Source organism: Aedes aegypti, chromosome 3 (assembly GCF_002204515.2).
Source record: "Aedes aegypti strain LVP_AGWG chromosome 3, AaegL5.0 Primary Assembly, whole genome shotgun sequence".
In the NCBI taxonomy this organism is placed as follows: Eukaryota; Metazoa; Arthropoda; class Insecta; order Diptera; family Culicidae; genus Aedes; species Aedes aegypti.
The window spans coordinates 232,282,177-232,303,269 of NC_035109.1; the positions used below are offsets into that span (position 1 = coordinate 232,282,177).

Below are 21,093 nucleotides of genomic sequence, written 5' to 3' on the forward strand. Positions count from 1 at the left end.
GAAACTAGTTTTGTTTGAAAAATGACATATTCTCATATTTCCGGGTTTTGGTGGGTTTCCAGCAGGTATTTTTTTTTAATTTAATTCGTGTAAAATCATACACATTTATGCTTTGAATATGTTCCATGAGTCAAATTTCAAATGATTTTGCCATCGCTAGAGTTACAGTTAACTTGATGATTAAAACTTGACTAAAGTTTGGAAAGAGCTTCAATTTCTAATTGTGACTGTGACTGTTTTAAGTTCATTTTAATACATTTAATTGTTAAATTATATTCAATTTGATTTCTAATTTTCCATCTATTAGAGCAAACTGCAAATATTTCAAATGTTATCGTTCAAAATTAACCCTTCTCTTTTAATTCAAATTTAAAAAATAAGACTCAGCAACTCAACAGAGAGAGAGAGAGAGAAAAAAATGAAATTTTGAACTACAAATATTTGGGTACTGATTTGATTACTATTTGATTTAGAGCATAACAAAAGGTTTATTTATATTTTATTATTCTTGTACAAGAACCGCATCAACCTGCTTGATAAAATTGTGTCGTTTTCGTTCAATCTATCATAAATTGTTTCAATAATGAAGTAAAAATGTTGGAATTTGATGAATTATTTGATTTTTTTTTTTTTCAAAATATTTGATTTCATATTACAAACATTGCAAGGCTTCAGGCTTTTTTTTTTAAGAAAAGTACTGATCTACAAATTGTGACTTTTAATTGTTGTGACTGCACATAGAACCTATTAAACTGCCAAAGTCTCAATTTCAAAAGAAATTCTTAATTTTATGCAGTTATTCTATTATTTTGCTGGATAAAAGAAAAACAAAATGATGTGGTTGAACCGTCTTAAGCCATCCCAATTTTTGTAAAAATATCCACTTTTTTGCGTCGTTCGTCTCCCCTGAGTAATTTTCTGGATACGACACTGAAAGTTATGTGAAATATTACATGTAGGTCTATTATTTGATTTTATAAAAATAGTTAACTGAGAGATTATTGATCTATTGAACATAATTTGTAAGCAACCTTATACAGAAAACCAAACTGTAGTAGGATAGACGGTCACTAATTTTGTGAGATATTTCATCCTGCTGCTCCAACAGTTCACGCTGAGCATTAGTGCGATAAATTTAGATAACTTTATTGAACCTAAGAATTCACCTCGCTCGTGCTGTGTATCACGGGCGAGGTTTACTTGGTAGTGTTGTACTTTTACAACGGCGTGAATGGCACGTCATAAATTCTACTCTCACTTGTCCACCTCTATGTAATTAATAGACGACCTAAAACCCTTCAAAATGCATCAAAAGTTCCACGTCATAGGCGAGAAATGCATAAATTGAGTCCTCGCTACACGCGCAAGCGCACCCCCCATCTGCTCTGCACCGTAGCTCAGCTACTAGTGCGATGAATTTAAAGGGATCAGTCCTTATGAACACACTTTCGCTACTGCGGTGGTCGTGCGGCGATCGCACTAAATCTATTTATGCGTCTGTTTGCAAACCAAACGCCGCGAAGAGAAGAAAATAAATGGCGCATGTTGCGAAGCGATTTCATTTCCCCTTCGCTTCGGCACGACCGACATCTGTCGTTTCCGAGCACTTCATCCACACGCGGAGGCATCAACACACGAACGGACGAACGAATAGAGTTATCAGCCGATATTTATTTTGATTTTTTTGCTCTTTGAAGCACAACTTTCAACATGATATTGTGACGAATCTACAAGAGATACACTTTTGCTCTCAAAGACACTTTGGTAGCTAACAAGTTAATGCATATTTTGTAGAAGAATTGTTTTAACATTAATTACGATAATTTTAATAAAATTCATAAAAATACGTCGAAAAATGCGGATTTTTCCGTCACTTTTTGCAAACTTTTCGTAATTTGAGCCTTTGAATCATTTTCTACAAAAATTACGTCCAAGAAACTAAGATAGATTAGATCATAAGCTTTCGATTCATGCGCTGAGATTAAATGTATGACGCATAGTTAATTAGATATGTGGTTCCAAAGATGAACAAGTTGAAAATCTTAAAATCGTGAATAACTCACTTAGCAGTGATTTGCGACCCTATGTTCCATGGGCACTTTTTCATATCTCATGGAGACCTATCTACCCTCCAATTATTAAAAACATGGAACCAAACACCCTGTATATTGAAAAGGGTCCATTCACCGTGCATTTGGGTTTCGACTGGAACAAAATGAAAAATTCTAATTTGCATAAAATCTTATTGCTCATACGATGAAATACATCTTACTAATAGTATCCACAGTGAAAACTTGTTGAAATTAAAAAAAAAAATCATACTCTATCCTTAAAATGAAAAAATGTGATTTTTTGCCGTTTCTACTAAGAGTGTTGAAAAATATCATTATCAAACAGAATTCACATGATTTTGACTACATAAACTAGGTTTATCAAAATGCTTTGTGTCAAAAACTATTTCATTTCATCAGTTTTATCTTATTTTGCTGACAGAAGAATAATTTGTAAAAATTGTATGAATATTCTGTAGGAATTTGTATATGTGCACGGTGAATGGAGGCCGCACGGTGACTGGTGACTTAACGGTACATCGCTTCAAACATGTCATGTCAGTGCGACTGTTGCACAATGGTCCAAAATATGTTATTTTGTGTTTTTATTGATTGTTAAGTACCTTTTATAACCGGGTTTTCAGCAAACGTGTTTTTATTAGAAATGCAATTAAATTTGTCTTTTTTGTTTTTGATTGAGTTTGGCCAAAATTTGTGCAAAGAATGGATAAATATATTTCAAATTAACATAGCATGAAAAATATATGTAAATTATTGATTTATTTAAATAGCTCTTACTTGAAAAACAACAAATTTCTGCAAAAAAATACGAAATTTTTGTAACATATAAGGATGTTTTTTTATGTGCGTTATTCGAAATATCGGCGACATGACCCGACAAAAGTGGTTTTTCATGTTAAAAATCATCAAAATTACCAAAGTGTGATATCGAATAGTACTTAAACTTCTACCAAATATTTTGTTCCATCCTCATGCTCGATAAAAGCGTTGAACCAAATGAAGAAAAAAAATTATTAGTGAAATATTCCTATATTCCTTAAAAATGATTTTTGTATTTTGTTTTCTTATCATTTTCTTTATTTTTTTTTACCTCAGTCAATTTGGCGGCAGAAAAGTCAACAAAATTAAAAAATTAGTTCGATGTCAATTGATGATCATATTAATACAATGCATTAGGTGTATTTTAAAATGATAAAAATCTCAAAATCGCTTTTGGTAGTTTTGGCTGCCTCTTTATATGGAGCCTGATTATTTTGTATTGTCGACAGCCACATTTTCTTCGGCAGTCTTTCCCATAGAAACTGCAGGTCAATCTGTTGTTCTACTATCGGCAACTTGAATTCAGCCACAGTATGAGCCGTATTTTTATGAATGTATTCATTGGATTATTTCGATATCGAAGCGGTGTGAATTTACCGTTTTAATTTTGATTGCCGAGAAAAGTCAAGAAGTGCAGAAGCAGCCGTAAATTATCCTTAAACAAATTAGAATGATGACGAGCTTCACACGATCTCAAAACAGAATGTTACAGCCCTTTTGCATTTAATAAAAGTGATCAATATTTACCATAAATTCGTCCCCTTAATGCTACAACTAGAGAACTCGAAAATCAAAATTTTGAGATGTGCAACTTTGAAAGTATGACCGTTTAACAAGGTGATGGTTAATCGCAGAGATTATGATTGAAAAATAATCTTTAACTTGTATATTTTGAATCACACGCTTAAGACCTGTGGATATTTTGCAGATCTAATTAAGAAAAATGTTTTGACATATTGAAGTCAAAAATTTCAAATTTCGAGTTATCTAGTTGTAGCATCAAAGGGACGAATTGTAATGTTAATTTTATTTTGTCTATTTCAGAATTATACTTACATGTTAAGACAAGGTTCCAACAAAATATAATCCTAATTCTCTGATCGGCTGGTGGTATCATGACGTCATCACCTTCGTTCCTAACGGCGACAAATGTAATCCATCAATGTGCAAAAGCCGTTCGTTGCCGGAAACAACCTCACAAATCAGTGCGAACCACAAATCACTTCAACACTCTTTGAACGGTTCAAACTTCCCCCAACATACACTTTGTTTAACGATAAAACTCTTGCTCGTCGATAGTCACTGCAATTATTTTATGAGCACTTATCCACGGCCAACACTGAGCTGATTGGTATCGTTTCACTGAAATTCGGTGCTACCGAGGTGCTTATCGGGCGATCGGAGAGGATGAAAGTTTAGTCTTAAAAATCGGTTGCTACGCGGAGAGGACGTTGCAGGAAACGACGAGGAACCGATGGCTGCTGCAGAGTTCAAGCGAGATAGAAGCAAGCAGGATAGATGACGATAGAGTTTATAGTCGACGTTCCAGAATAAACACTTTAATCTCATGTACACGGGAATTAGTTTTGGATGGAATCGGTGCAAGAGAGCGTGAGGTCGAACAGGATGTCTCCAATTTCTGCTGTGTTGACTCTCTGCTCATACATGTAGAATGTTCGAAGCTAACGGAAGGTAGGATAGTTTTTGCTCCGCACACAGAAGCTGGAAAATGTGCTGGATGAAGTGGAAACTTTTCCGACCGGAATGTAGAGCGGTAGACGTTCGTTGCTGGGTTCTTGTTTTAAATTTTCATTAAATGCTCTTTAATTTTTATTACTCCATTCCCGAAGTGCTTTTACACTAAATTATTCACTAGTTTTTGATGACTTAATGAGGGATGCCGTTTTATGCTGTTTGCAGTAGCTGCCATCACTTTGCACAATTCAGCCACGTACAGAGAGTGTCAACCGGTTCACCCTTTCGCAACCCCGAAGCATTGTCTTCTTCCGACGCCGACTCGTGGTGTGTTTTATGTTTGATGATAATAATGATGATTATTTATTTGCTTTATATCCTGTGTTGCAACCTCGCTCGTCGAAAGCGTGCTCTCTTAATTTATGTCGCCCACTGCAGAGTGCTTTTTCGGAATTCACAGTTGAGTAATTGTTGTTGTTGTTGGCTGTTCCGGTTTTTATCACCCGGCGACCTCTCTTCTAGTGACAACACCGGAAGCCTCGGGAGCAACCGCCATCAACTACCCGAAGGTTTTGGTGAAGCTGTGCCGTCCTGAAATGAAAATGAAACCAAAAGCGGAGAGAAGAACGAGTTAGAGAGATGCAGGACGCAGATAAAAAAGTTTATTTTATGTCGAACAAATTACATACATTAAGCCCCCTTCTGCTGGCCGAAAAGTTTGGGACTCGGCCCCGTACCGTCGTCGTCCTCTTCGTAAGTGAGCGACGACAAAAAACCAGAAAGTCTGTGTATGTGTGAGAGTCTGAGGTAGGGGGATAAAATCAAGCCATGAGGCGTGTAGACAGCAATAGCTGGTCTGGTCGTATTAAAAGCACCGAAACGTTCTGCTCTGGTTTTTATTACCCGATGGCACAGGATACGGAATATCGCTGGTGATGAGATTGGAACGGAGGTCGACGATGGGTAGGACCTGGGAGGGAGGCACCGATACTACACACGAAATATGACACAAAGTTATTTGGAACTGCAAGAAAACTCCAGCTTGCCAATGACAATCAAGGCAGACTTGATGAAAATCGCTAGTTTTCTTTTATTGTGTTCCTTCGATCGTTCTGGACAAATATGGAAAAAGGGCTTAAGTTTTCTATGCATTTAATTTTCGTTCTTAAGGGAAAAAGTAAAATGATGCGTATTTGAATACTTTATATTCAATCAGAATAAAAAGTGCTATTGTGACATTACTTTTGAATAAGCATGACTAGCTTTACAATCGATTTTTTGTCACATTTGATAAAATGCAAAAATATGTTTTAATCGATTACGCGCTTTTATCATGATTGTCCATTGTTTTAGATCTGGGCTCACAGTGACAGTTCGTGACAGCAGAATCTCGGCTCACCTTGACGTACATAAATTTCGTATCGGTTTCTCCCTCCCAGGGTAGGACTTTTATTTTGCTAGTGACATTTAAATATCTTAATTTAATTTGAAGCAAGCTTTCTGTTTTCCGCAGAAATAATAAAATGAAATGGCATGAACGACATTTATTAACTGATAGGATGAACTTTGCCCAATGATAAATGTAATATATGCGCAATCAAAAAAAATAAGGACATGTGGGCCATATAATGTAGCGAGTAAAGATTTGCCAATTTCGCGAAATATATATTAGTAATAAGCATGAGCATGATTGACCGCCAGCAGTTGCTACTCTTTTATTGCAAGAACCGCTGTACCCGAGCAGAAGAAAAGTGCTACTGAATACCAAACTGAGGTATTCCATACCAGATAATTTCTAATACTAACAACCTAATTGAGGTATGCATAAGAGGTAAAATACCTCAAATAATGTCTCATGCATGTTCTACTAACACCAAACTGATAACTAGATCAGGTATTATAATACCTAAGTAATACATGATGGATTTTCATATAAAAGTGAAATTTTTCAATAGTAATTCAATACCTCCAGCAGTCCTCAATAGCCACCGAATACCAAAATGAAGTATTTTAATTGTTTTAAATATTTTTTGCAATTCCGTTGCTAATCAATCAACTTTTCATTGAGAAGTTGATCAACATAATGGCCTACTTTTCCTATCGAAACAAACAGTGCTGAAAAGTGTTACTTTTTAGCACTCTTTTCAGTGTACTGTTTTGGAAGGCGTCAACCGAATAACCCAGTCTTTTCGTGTCATGTGTGCTTATTTGGCGCGGTGTGTGAGTCGAGACGAGTCGTTCTCACCACGGGTAATGTGAGGCGACCAGGCATTGCAGAATTCGCTCTCATTTGAGTATGAAGCACGATCAAAGCAAGCAAAGAAAAACATCCCATCTGTTGCGGTCCACAATCGTCATTGTATCGCAAGGTGTAACAAGTCTGATAAATGGAAGCAGCGAGCGGGAGCCCCAAAGAGAGAGCGATGATAAAATCCACTTTTCTCGCTTGTTTACCGTTGGGATAGGTGTTTTTCTTTACTGGCACGATAAACAATCCCCGAACTTCCAATAGCAACAGTGTCCCCCAGGCTTGGAGCATGTTTAGAGGGGTTTTATCATGCACTACTATCCCCCCAATCTGATCAAAGTTGTAGCAGTATACGATAAACAGTCTCTCATAATGTGCAGCATGTTATGATAGTTACAGAGAGCGATACGTGAGAGATTCTCTCAATTTTCTCAGGATTCAATCCCTGGAGGCGACTAATCAACTGGGAGCGAGTCGACACCTTAACCACTTGTCTCGCCTTGCATGCCGCACAGAGTATGCACAATTGCATCAGATTCTTGGGTTTCTTCTACGATTTGCGTGAGGTGAGAATTGTTGGTGTCGTAAAGCGAGGTGACAATTCTCGACTCGAGTGAAGTGACTTTCCATTTGGTTTACACGGCGAGTCACTTCACTCGAGTCTATATCCGCTGTGTGATCTGGTTCCGATACAGGCTGGCGATTCTGATGTGGGATCGGATCGTCCAGCCTTTGTAGTCAGCTTCTGTGTGTGCTGTTTTACCTGTTCTTCCCTCCAATAGGGAATGATACCGATGGAAGCGAAAAATTTGTGACATTCATGGGTACTACTGTATCACAGCCTATGTGATTGAAAAATACTGAATGCGTAGTATCACGCTTCAATGCTGTTAAAAATCACGTAGTATCTCTTCATTGCTGTTAAATGTCATTAATATCACGTAACTTTGACCAATTGGAAAAAGTAATCGAAAAATGTTTTAACCGGTGAGCATTCTGAATTACTGCGCAATGTTTGCTGATGCTATGTTCCGTATGGAAGGGTGCTATGAGCTTATGAATTCTTAAAAAGTTATGTATCTCTATGCTTGACATCTAAATAATGTGTGAGCATTTATGTGTGCAGTTTATTTACCCTACTATTGTGAATCTAATACCAAGCACAACTAATTTTAATTTCTAAAATCTCTCATACACATTTCTCAAGAGCTTAATGAACTCTCATATTTTTGTTGAATCACTTTGATAATTCGTATAACTATTTATTGAAGCTTTTCTTAAGAGATCCAACAGTTATGTCACATAAATTACATTTTAAAGTTATAAATAAACAATGTTATATTGAGTTACAATTATGGAGTCATGCACAAAATCTGTCATGCTCCAGAAAAAGCTAAGTAGGTCAGGCATAACGAGACAATCCTTACAAAATTTTTGGAGGTCTCTTACAAAAAGAGTGATGAGGAGTGGTAGGGGGTTGAAAATACCCTTATTTAGCGTGACAAAATTTGTGAACCATCCTCATGATCTCATGTATAAGTTTTAAAATGTTCTTATTAAATGAGGGGTTTAAGGTATTTTAAGACTAACTCCTGGCAATAAGAAAGATGCTTCTGCGATACTTAACAAGTTTTCTGGGCTAGGGCCCCCACATTTGTAAATCCGTGCCTGCCTATTGTCTTTTCAAGGGTAGAACTCAACCTCCTATAGCAGGCATTCCGATTCGATAGAGGCACCGATGCTTTATTCACGGCCTTTGGCAAAACCGTGTAAGCGACAAACAATCAGGTCAATAACGTGCAGTGCGTTGCTTCATAGACAAACTTCAAGTTATTTTGTTCAACGATAATAAGTATCCAGTAAAATCTGGAAGAATTTCCCACTGGCTGGTTGGATGGCCTCATCCGCCATATCTACAAGAAAGGGCACAGACTGGAGTGTGCCAATTAAAGAGGAATTACCCTGCTGAATTTGACGTACAAAATTCTGTCGCGCATCCTGTTTAACAGACTGCAGCCGCTCGAGGAGTCCTTCGTCGGTGAATACCAAGCTGGTTTTCGTGAGGGCCGTTCGACAGCGGACCAGATGTTTAGCTTGCGAATGATCCTAGATAAATTCCGGGAGTAGAACTTGCAGACTCACCATCTGTTTATTGATTTCAATGCGGCGTACGACTCAGTGAAAAGAAAATAACTGTGGCAGATAATGTCTGAACATGGTTTTCCGGCGTAACTAATTAGGCTGATACGTGCTACGCTGGATGGTTCGAAATCAAGTGTTCGGATCGCAGACGAGGTGTCAACCAAGACTGGTTGAAGCAGGGAGACGCACTTTCGAATTTACTGTTCAACATTGCACTCGAGGGTGCTATTAGGAGATCTGGCGTGCAGAGAAATGGCACTATTATCACAAGATCGCACATGCTCCTTGGCTTTGCGGACGATATGGACCTAATTGGAATCGATCGCAGGTCAGTGGAAGAGGCCTTCGTGCCTCTGAAGAGGGAGACAGCGAGGATAGGCCTGACCATTAATTCTACCAAAACGAAGTACATGGTTGCAGGTAGAGATAGAGTCAGGCATGGTGGTGTAGGTGCTGAGGTAGTGTTTGATGGGGATGTGTTTGAAGTTGTTGAAGAATTTGTTTACCTTGGAACACTTGTGACATGTGACAACGACGTTTCATGCGAAGTGAAAATACGTGTTGCGGCTGCGAATAGGGCTTTTTACGGACTACGTAACCAGCTTAGGTCCCGCAGCTTGCAAACGGAATCAAAATTCGCCCTGTATAAAACATTGATTCTTCCGGTGGCTCTCTACGGGCACGAAGCATGGACGTTGAAAGAGTCAGACCGGAAAGCTCTCAGTGTTTTCGAGCGTGAAGTGCTGCGGACAATACTCGGTGGGAAACTCGAAAATGGTGTGTGGCGCAGACGCATGAATCACGAGTTGTATCAAGTGTACAAAGATGCGAATATTATCAATCGTGTAAAATACGGCAGACTTCAGTGGTCTGGTCACTTAGTGCGAATGTCGGAAGGAATAATTTCGAAAATAATATTCAGCAGGGTACCAGGTAGAGGTCGGCGTCCTCGGGGAAGACCACGAATACGCTGGCTGTACGCAGTGGAAGAGGACCTGGCGATCCTAAACGTTTGGGGCAACTGGAGAAGTTTCGCCCAAGACCGACGAAGATGGAGCTCTACAATACACCCGGCAATGGCGTGACGCTACGCTGTAGCCATCAAGGTATCATGGTAGGTAATAAGTATCCAGAAGTGTTTATAAATAGCGTCCGTAATTAAAACATGTATTGATAAATTATACAAAGCACTAAACTACTACAACAAGCATCGAAAGTGACAGTTGTTGGAGATAATAAAAAACTAAATTTTGTCGTAAGTATTCAGCATTTTTTTAACTAGTACGGAGAGTGTTGAAACAAATCTATGCAATCAAAATTTAATAAGAACATGACTCAAGGTTGATTAAGTATGTATGATGGAATAAGAACACCAATTTAAACTTTGAATCTGAGAAATCGGCACGTTAAGTTGGCTAAGGAGTCAGACATATGACATACCAACAGTTAACTTGAATTATCGATTCAAAATAAAAATCCACCGAGTCTCACCCTAAATCATGCACAGACATCTTTCTCAGAGTGTACTCTAAAAAGTCTAAAAGGTGTAACTGGAAGTACCTGCAACTCTTCGAGATTTTTTACTATTTTAAGGTACAAATACTCTTTAACCACCGCAAGTATGAAAAAAAATCCGAAAATCTTGCTCTGGTGTGATGTGTGGATGAGCCGAGATCATATAGTTTCGGCTCATCCAGACATTACACCAAATCAAGTTTATTTAAAAAAAATAGTGTATTTAAAATGTTGTTTCCAAGATTTTATTAAAATGTTATTTTAAAAACTGAAAAATAAAAATAGGCGGTTTTTTATGCATAAGTCACGTATAAGTCACTTTTTCAGTTACGAGTAAGAAGAGACATATTTGCAAATAATATCTAACACCATTATGAGCAATAAAAGTGCGAATTCCAAGGTTTTTTTTTAATGGCAAATAATGAAATTGGCTCTTGGGACAGTTTTGCGTTTATGGGTATGTTATATGTTGTTTATATAAGGATGTAGCTCTTTTCAACAAGAACATTTTTCTCTCCCATACCAAAGTTCTCAAATGGCTTGATCTTCCAGTTTTGATTTTTGTACCGCATCACTGCACATCCTATTCAATTGTGTAACGCCTAGATGATCCCCCGTTGGGCTTCTTCAACCTAGCCATGATTGAAAAACACCTGAAGTTCGTAGACACAAAATTTAATTTGGACAAGTGAAGATGTAAAAATGTGAAAAATAAAGGAATTGTTATGGTGGGCTTCGATCTCACGACTCCCAATACATTAGACTAGGCGTGTTAACCAACTACGCCATAGAACGAGTAACGATTCGGCAGCGCCGTCGGCCAAGCTGAAACCAAAGTCCATCACGACCCCATTTTCTCCTTCACAACTCTACATCTCTTTCGGCTCTCTTAGATGCCCAATTAGGCATTTCATGACGAATTTCTCTCTCTTTCGCTCTTCAACGAAACTAGAAAACAATGGTGCCAGTACCTGTCAACTTTGACAGGAACTGGCACCGTTGTTTTCAGATTTTCCGGAGGAGGGAAAGAGAGCGATTTTCTGAGGACGTCACCGTGCAATGGGCAATTCGTAGGCAGTGCCTACTAGGCACGCTTAAGAGAGTCGAATTGGGCATCTAAGAGAGCCGAAATAGATGCAGAATTGTGAAGGAGAATGTGGGGTCGTGACGGACTTTGGTTTCAGGTTGACCGACGGCGCTGCAGAATCGTTACTCGTTCTATAACGTAGTTGGTTAACAGGCCCAGTCTAGTGTATTAGGAGTCCTTAATTTTTCAAGATTTCTCCAGGAATTCTTACGAGAACACCTCAATTTGTTCAAATTGACTTTTGTGTCTACGAACTTAATTTTTTTTTAAACATCGTCGGCTTGTTTAAGCCGTAGTAAACATGACAAACCTAGTTGTGCCTTGTCATGATTGTGTCTGGTGCCTAACAGGTTTCACGATCAAAAGACCATGGCAAACTTTGCAGTAGGAACCCACTTTCGTAGGGGAACTTCTATTCTGGTAACCTTGTGGACCCAGTTTTGCTACTTTCAGTAAACATGAAATGGCAAACTCGTGTCATGCCTCACGCATACGTGCTCGTTGACAAAGCAATCCTTGCTACAGTTATTTCTGAGTAAACAACCAGAAGTGATGCCAGTGATCTCAGAATTGAAGATATTGATTATTGAAGATTTTACGATACTAATGTCGAAGGATGTTAATAATCTGTATATCTTAGAGATGTGCATCCAGTGCACCATGGAAGCATTTGGATTATGTTTTTTCATGGTTATCACTTCACATTATATTGTTCAAAAGTAACGCAAAGATGTGTAGAAATATTTAACCAAAATTGAAAGAAGTTATAAAATTACATAAAGTTAGACTTTAAGCTAATTTTTCTCAAAATATGAAAAATGTCACTTGATAAGCTCGGACTTAACGCCGACCAATTGTCCCAAGGCCTTTGAGGGTCGTCTTGAGGACAACCTCCGAGATCCGAGAGGCATCCTAGCATAGATAATCCTGTCGATCTGATTTCCAGAGGTATCATGCCAAAGGATATCATAGGAACCAACTTTGGGTGGAGCAGGGCATTACAATACCAAAATGAGGAATGAAACTCGAATCTGTAATAATAGACAACAATTCTATGATTATGATCGTCCAGAATACGTCAGGAGAAGGCAATCACAACGTACGCGATGGCAACCTTGCTATGCATCTTTTCTGTTAGAATCTGCTAAATGAAATTACCCTCATCCGTCTCTTCCTCGTTGGACTAGGACTTATAATAGATAAAAATTCACGTTCCCGCTAATTGGGAGATTCGTGTCATCGTCATTTTTGATTCTATTTCATCATCTACCCGATGAGAAAGGAAAGAGAAGGGAAAGATGAGAGCAATTACGAGCTAGTTCATTAGCCAATTCATTTCCAGTGATGGAAGAATGGTCAGGTACGCATACAAGGTTTACATAGTTGACTGAATTCAGTTCCCAAATTTGAGTTCGACATGCGATAACAAGCCTCGACCTTGAGTTGGCCGAAGCATGAGCTTTTATAGCAGCCCGACTATCTGAACAGAAGTTTATGACTTTACCCATTACGCACTGTTGAAGTGCTGATTGCACTCCACACATAAGAGCAAATATTTCCGACTGTAAAACGGTGCACGTTCTACCAAGTGAGTAAAAGTGATTCAGCCTTAGCTCACGAGAATATACACCAGCACCAGCTCTACCTTCAAGAAGAGAGCCATCCGCATAACCTACTATATTGTTTGATATACTTCTTTCCAAATAGCCAGACGTTCACTCTTCCCGTGAAGGGAATTGTGTGATAAATGTCTTGTAAGGAAAGTGACAAGCAATAGTGAGATCACTTGGAGCAAGGACAATGTAGTCCCAATTCACCAAAAGTGAAAACAACGAAGTATGTGTAGATCTACCATTCACTGGATTTTGCGCCAGTAGATCCAGTACCCATAAACGGTAAGAGCAAGAAAGTGCTTCTTGTTTAAGATGTATGTGTAGTGGCACAACGTCGAAAAGAGCCACGAGCGCTGCTGTGGGAGTTGTAGAGAACGCACCAGACATCGCTATCAAGCACATCCTTTGGAGATGGCTCAATTTTGATTGGATTGTTCTTACTTTGCCCTTTCACCACCACACAAGACATCCATATGCTAATATTGATCGAACAACTGTAGTGTGAATCCATTTGATATACTTGGGTTTGAGGCCCCATGTTTTCCCAAAGGTTCGCCGGCATTGATCATGGCCTTCGATCAATACCGGCGAACCTTTTTTGACTCTGAAATTAATGTGAGGTGTCCAAGAAAGATTCAGAACCTAGAACAACTTCGACATACTTTACCTGATCAGTTACATTAATCTCAGTGCCAAAAAGTCGTAAAGGTCGAATTCCATCGCGGTTTTGTTTTTCCGTAAAAAGAACAATAGGTGTTTTATTCGGGTTAACCGAAAGGCCCATATTGGCGACACCTACTCTCGACTGCCTGAAGAGCACTTTGCATCAGGTCGAATAGGGTGCTCATGCACATACCAACTATCAAAGTTGGCAAATCCATAAGTTGGAAACCCGCAATTATTTAGTTGCCTCAATAGCGTATCTGCTACGAGATTCCACAAAAGTTGTGATAAGACTCTCCCTTGGAGGCATCCGCAAACACTCAATTTTCGAATCGCAGCTTGACGCAATGTCAAGAAGAGATGTCGGTTTGAGCATTTGATGTATCCAATTGGTAATCATTGTAGATAGCCCATAGTTTCGTGCAGCTTTCAATATGGCATCGAAAGACACTTTATCAAAGACACTTTCATTATCCAAGAAACCACCCAAGCAGGATTGCTTCTGAGCGAATGTTTTCTTGATATCAGGGTTGTTATTAGTCGCCGGATTCGACAGACTATCAGTGAAGGTGACGAAAAATAAAAAATTTTCGTCACTACCTCAGCTCAGCGCAAACTTAGACGCCCAACTACCAGCAACCATGCACCTCGTCGCGACGAAAAATCTGTTCCGTTTCTCTCTGTATGTGTTTTCGTTGAACATGTTCAGCTTGAATGGAAAGGCAGACAACTAATCGGTGCCAATAGAAAGGCCGACTAAAATAGGAACTCGCAAAAAAAAATCTGCGCGCTTCCGGAGTTGAACAAAAAACCTTTAAATTATCGGTAGCACGCGCCTACCGACAGGGCTTATACAACTTCTTGAATTTAGGCTTGCCCAATTGCTAACACAAGACACCTTGTTGACTAGTAGTTTGTAGCTCAGACTTTCTTTGTCTGCAATTGTGCGCTCGGTGACGATTAGAAGCTTATGTTGGTCCAGTGCGGAGGGGTGACGGGAAGAGTGAGGAAAAATATTACTCGTGGACTTTTTGCGGCTTTGTTTCGTCGTGGTCTCCTTGCCAGTCATTGAAGACAAAGAAAATGACGATCTTTTACGCACTGAATATTTTTCTCAATTTTTCGTCATCGGTCAGTGACGAAACCGATGGTTACCAACCCTGCTTGATATCGTATACAACTTTGTGTAAAAGAGTCACTGTGGACTTTCCAGATTGGTAAGCATGTTGATTCACATGGAGAGACATGTTTTCCAAATGAACGTTACCACGGATGTGATGGAACCAGCGTTCCAGACATTTCAGTAGAAACGAGGTCAGACTGATTGATAAAAAACAAATGTTTTCTGATGTCTGAATGAGCAAAGTAGGTTTGATCCACAACCAGAGGGATGGCATCCTAGTTTTTCACTATGGTATTTGACAGGTCTTGTTGTGCCTTCTTATCGGGAGCATAAATTTATACTCCAGTTCAAATTCTCACGCACACTCATGTATTTGTTGAATGTTTACCTTCCGTATGAGTGAAAATGGTACAAAATGCGCCAAACAAGACAAAAACTGCGCAAAGCTGGTATGTGAGAATGTGCATTGAAAGTCTTTGGTTTACTTATCAGTGGTTTAATCAGCGTTCGCAATGGCATTTAGCCATCTATCCCGCGCATCGATAATAATTGGAAACTTGTGATGCAAAATGTTATCATCGTGATAATTGTTCTTCTGATTATGAGAATCGACACCGAAAGAAGGAAACAACACTTCATTGTGGTTTTTATGATAACATATATGAAACTTACTTTTATTTTAAACCGCGAGCTACGCTATATACGAACAATATGCGTAGATTTTGTGTGCCTAGGTTCATTTTCCCACATTTACACCAGCTTCATTGCTTATAGCGTAATAGTATTGGTGAGCGCTGCTTGCGTTCGATAAGAGGCAACAAAATGTGGCCATCATATCGGCCCCCTGTCCACAACAATCCGTTAGCCCTAATTTGACAAGAAAAAATTCAAAATTGTACAACGTTATAGTGATTGTTGCAAACCAATTCTGTATGCCAACAAAACCACACGCGAAAGCCATTCGCTTTCGCCTAACACACTTTACTGCTCTCGTTATGCTACACAACCACAAAAGCATAATTTGTACAAAACTTTATTTAGTGCTTGACAGCTAAATCGAGAACTGCGGTGACGAGGCCTGGGTTCTAGAAATTCCCAATGACGACACCATTTGCAACCATTCAAGTGTTTCCATAAGTGCAATCCGTAGGCAAAGCGGTAATGTGGCAATGGCGAAAGAGCAGCGTAACACTAACCAATGCACTCTAATGCGATTGTGTTTGTCTGGCGTCCGCTTTTCACGGAAACCTCGAAGCAACCAACCAACCAGGAGCCAACCGAACCAAACGCCGAGAGTGAAATGCAATTTGCATATTGGACCACTGCGTTCTCATCCTCCGGAATCACGCAGGAATCGGGCTCTCGACTCGACGGTCGGCATTTGGCCGAATGTTTCATATCTAGGTAGGGTAAGGTGATTCAAAATGTCAACTTGAGCTCATTGAAAACGCGATTAAAAGCAGTACTAATTAGATATGTGAAATGAATGGGACAGAACTTACCAATTAGGGTATTAGGATTGAATGAAACAAAATGATGAAAATTGATTTGAATACCTTTCAGTAAATAAAAAAAAAGATTAATTTTTTTTTTTAATCCATTGGAATTGCTCTCTGGACTCCCTAAGAATGGGTGGCATGTTTCTTCTCGCTCGAGTATCAGTTCTATCGAATGAATAAGTTGTTTCGTACGGCTGATCAGAGCCCCTTCTTCAATACTCATTTACGCGTCCGGAATCGAACAAACGACCTTCATAACGTCATTACCGCACGCTTATCAACAGAACTAATGCAGAATCGTGAAGAAGGAGGCCACAATTGGGTCCTAAAATTTTTAATGAAATCTTGTTTTTATTTTATAACACGAAAAAGAATCTTACTGTAACTACTTTAGCAATTTTTCCCGCTCAAATAATGGCTATATCATGATTAAACTTTAATTTAAAAATTTGGTCCATAAATGAACCTTGACACTTGAGATCATGTTTGACGTTCGCTTAGTCGACAAAAACACCACAGGGGTTTTAGTTCGACCACTGGGGTTGTTCCTATCTGACATTTTGTAAGGGACACGGAAAACAAAATACACCCAAAATTTGAGTTTAAGCCAAAGGATGTGACAAAATCTAAAAAAATGTTTTTTTTGGGCTTAAACCAACGGAAAATATTAGAAAATTGAGTAAACATGTGTTTTTGGCCTAAACTTAAGCGTTTGGCACTAAAATTGGGACAGGGCTTTAGGACCCTATTGCCAATAAGAGCAATTCTGTTATGGCATTCATCATTTGGTCCGTAGCAAACAAATATACAACAAACTTCCTTCCTTCCTTCTTCTTTTACTTGGCATTACGACCCTGCTGTTACAGAACCTGTTTCATCAAAAGTCCATTAACGTGGAATAGAAATAGGCTATAATTCTTGGAATGATTAATACTAACAAAATAATTATTGTAAGAATCTCCTACCCGTTAAGTACAGTATTTTACCCCATGAGTGCATCTGAACCAGTTTACCCTACATACAGAGAAACCCAACTCGCGTTGTGAATGTTTATGAGCTGTCTGCTCTCTGCTGGTAGGACCAATGCAGCACGTAAGCAAAGCGGTGCCAACCAATCCCAGTCGCAAACTGTTACCGGGGCCCGTCATCGAATTGGAACGAAACCGGGATGCAATGAGCGCAATTATTTTAAATCATAATTAAAATTTCCAGAGTCGAATCGTTTTGATAAATTATGAAGGCAACATGCCAAACACGAATGACTTGGTGCGGTGCCGTTCCGTGATCATTTTTCAACCCTAGGGGTGGGGAAACTCATCGGGAAATTTTAGCGAGAAACGAAACAGTTTTGTGCTGTCAGACGAAAAACATTTTCCGATTGCACGAGCGTTGGGTGTTTTGATTGTGGCAGGCCGGATCGGCTTGATTTGGTTAAAATTATTGATGGCGGGCCAAATTAATATTTGAGCTTCTCCGCCTGTAATAGTTTTAAAATTGGAATCGAAAATTCATTATTGGTTCATACTTTTTGCGTGATCAACGTCATCTATCGTTTGAGCATTCACAAATTCTTCTCTGTAACTATTGCTTGGAAATTTCGTAGCGTCCCATATTGGCAACGATTTTTGTGTAAAATTCTTGATAATTTGCTTTGACGTTTGCTTCAATGAGTCAACATTGCATATTCCTTGTAATTTACCATAGCAGAGTGGCAAACATTTTTAAAATATTATTCAAATCTCCTGCAGAGCCTGTTGTCTAGTATTACAAGAGCAAGTTGACATTGGTACAGCATACAACATAGCTGGCCTTAGACAAAGCATTGTTTTTCTGTGAAACAGTGAATCCAGTGAATTTTCATATTTGTTCATATAGCTTGGATGTCTTCGAAGTCTTTATCGATTTTTTTTTTTATTGTGAGTCTTACACTATCCCAACTTATTGAAACCCCATCTGATGATAGAGATGTCCATTAAAAGGTTAAAAAAAGGCTTTTGGAAAAATTTATTAATATTCTTTCTTCAAACATGCTTACAATCTACTACATATTACACGCGGGCTTCGTTCTTTTGACAGCGAAACCTGTGTTATCTGCAAACAAAAATATGTAACATCTCTGATCGAAGTCATATTTGAAAATATTATGCTATTGTTAGATAACTTTTGATAGATCATTCTGTTAAAAATATTTTTTTATGTTAAAATAGAAAAATGGGTTCACTATATATTTGGTATTCCTGCCATTTTATTATCATAACAGGATGACAAGTACGTTGAAACCTGAGAGAGACTCGCGAAGAGGAAAAATATCAACGTCATATGCAGCCCAGATTCCCCTCTCACGAAACGTCAAATGCAGCCCACCGTTTTTATGGCTGAAAAAGTGAAAATATTGTGTTCAAAGTAAACTGTTATTAAAAACCTCGGTGGGCGGAGCAGTTTTTTCCAAAGTTGCTGATAAATCTAAGCAGAAGATTTATTATTTCTAATGACTGCTAACGTTTGCTGGCATGAAATTTCACTCAAACGGCTATTTATGGTTCGATGTGATGCAAACTCAATCGTTTTTTGCTGAGAGATTCATGTGAGGGTTTGAACGGCTTGCGCATAATTGGTATAAACACAAATTGGAATAAGAAAAAAAAAACTCAGCAAACACAGAAAAAGAAGACCGTCTTCGCGAGTCTCGTCTCAGGTTGAAACTATCGTCTATGATACCTGAAAAAACCTATAATTATCAGGGAATTTCGATAACAAACAGGGAAATTTATTTGAGCCAGTAATTCATGGTAGAATATGTTCATGACAAAGGATTATCACGTCAAAACCCCAAAAAAAACGTTCGGCTGCGTCACTATCAAATCGTTCTTTGAGCTGTTCAGTGAGAATTTTTTCGGGTATGAAATTTTATCGACTTCCCAAGACATGATTGAATTTAACCAAATGGTCTCTAAAGCCTCTTTTTTCCTTATCTAGCTGACAGTGAATTCTGACGCAACATTTTGAAGGCTCCAGATAAACAAACCATAAAAGACTATTTCGAGACTATTCAACTGATTCTTCAAAAATTTCTTCTCAGATTTCTTGAGACAAAGCTTCAAAAATTATGCTTGTGCTTCCTACAGAGATTTCATTTGGAACACTTTCAGAGACTCTTGCATGGATCTTACCAGCAATTCTTCTAGAGATTCCTCTACCATTTCTACCAAACATTTTTCCAGCGAGTTGTCAAGAATATTTTGAGAAATTCCTCTACAATTTGCTGTAGGAAATTCTTGAGCACATAAACGTTACCATCGCCAGTAATTTGCTCAGGAATTGCTTTGAAAATTTTCCCAAACACTATCCTAGGACTTCCTCCAGATATTTCTCCACTAATCCTTCAACAGAATATGTTCTAGGAAATCCAATTTTCACAAAAAAAAACCCCGTGAAGCTTGACTCGATATAAAAAAATGTTCAGGGATCTTTTTTCAAGAAACCTGACAAAATTTTCTATTTTCAACTACGGTAACTTCAAAGAATTTCTCTAAAAAATCCTCGAGGAATTATTCGAGGAAAACTATCAAGAACTTTCCTAATAATTTCTTAAATTCAAACCAGCATTTCATCATTAAGTTCCTCTTTTTTCCTAGAAATTTCTCCAGAATTTCTTTTAAGGATTACAACTACAGTTCTTCCAAGCATTTCTCAATGAATTTCTAAAAAAAAATCCCTTGGAATCTACACAAATTTATTAAAGGTTCCGTACTAGTTAAAACATCAGCATTTTTCTTCAGCAAATCCTCCAATCAATCCTACTCTTTGTTTTAAGGGATTCCGTCCGATGTGTTCCATTTCGATTGATTATATTTTTTTGTATTCCTAATAATTGAATTAAAAGCTTTTCTAAAATTTCCTCAACGCTCTATGCGTACTTAAAGTAATCCTTCTTCATCAAGGGTGACTGAAGAACGTAGAGTAAGATGTTTGTTCGTCAAATACCGTATTGGGGCTTCCAAAAATTCATGCGAGAAATTTCGTACTAGCGTATTTTGTCTCTTGTTTTGCCCATCTTTTATAAAATCCAGCAACCACCCGCAACCGTAATGAGATCGGCGCGCGAGCTTTTCAGAAATTTCTTTTTGGAGAGGAGACGAAAGCGATCGCAAGAAGAGCGTAACAAATTATCGTCTCATTTAAGTTTCGATCAGATTGATAAAGTTAATTCATAATGTCACTTTTTTTACAACTTTTTGTGGTGTTGTCCTTTGGAATTCAAAATATGTCGAATAAATTTCAACAAAATCAGTACCGTAAAACGGGGTATCTTTGATAATGCGGGTAACTTTGATTGTGCGTAACCCACCACATACTAAATGAAATATCATAATTTCTGTAAACTAGTTACGCAAAACGAATGCAAAACTAAAGAATACTAGTATCAAGTGAATCAAGAATATTTGAGGCTTTTCATACGAATAATATAATTGACACAATTTTAGCATTTTCGAAACGCTTACAAACAATCTGTTCTACGATCACTATTTGATGTAGTGTTAAATATTAGGCCACTTCTCTTTGACAGCCTGATTATCATAGAACTTGAATATGGTATCAAATCTCTTAGCGAAAAGC

At 38.3% G+C, this 21,093-nt stretch overlaps 1 protein-coding gene across 2 annotated transcripts in view; it reads right to left on the minus strand.

The window, feature by feature from the left end:
• LOC5567948 overlaps nt 1-21,093 on the minus strand; it is a 450,669-nt gene that overhangs the window by 290,214 nt on the left and 139,362 nt on the right. Inside the window, exons 1-2 of one of the 2 annotated variants that reach the window (XM_021851320.1) lie at nt 5,276-5,479; nt 3,948-5,177 (exon numbers count right to left, since the gene is read on the minus strand). In XM_021851320.1, the coding sequence (XP_021707012.1) occupies nt 3,948-4,008 (61 nt within the window). In that variant the 5' untranslated portion in view covers nt 4,009-5,177; nt 5,276-5,479. Of the gene's footprint in view, nt 1-3,947; nt 5,178-5,275; nt 5,480-21,093 lie in introns of those variants that run through there. The other variant, XM_021851321.1, reaches the window with a different exon arrangement.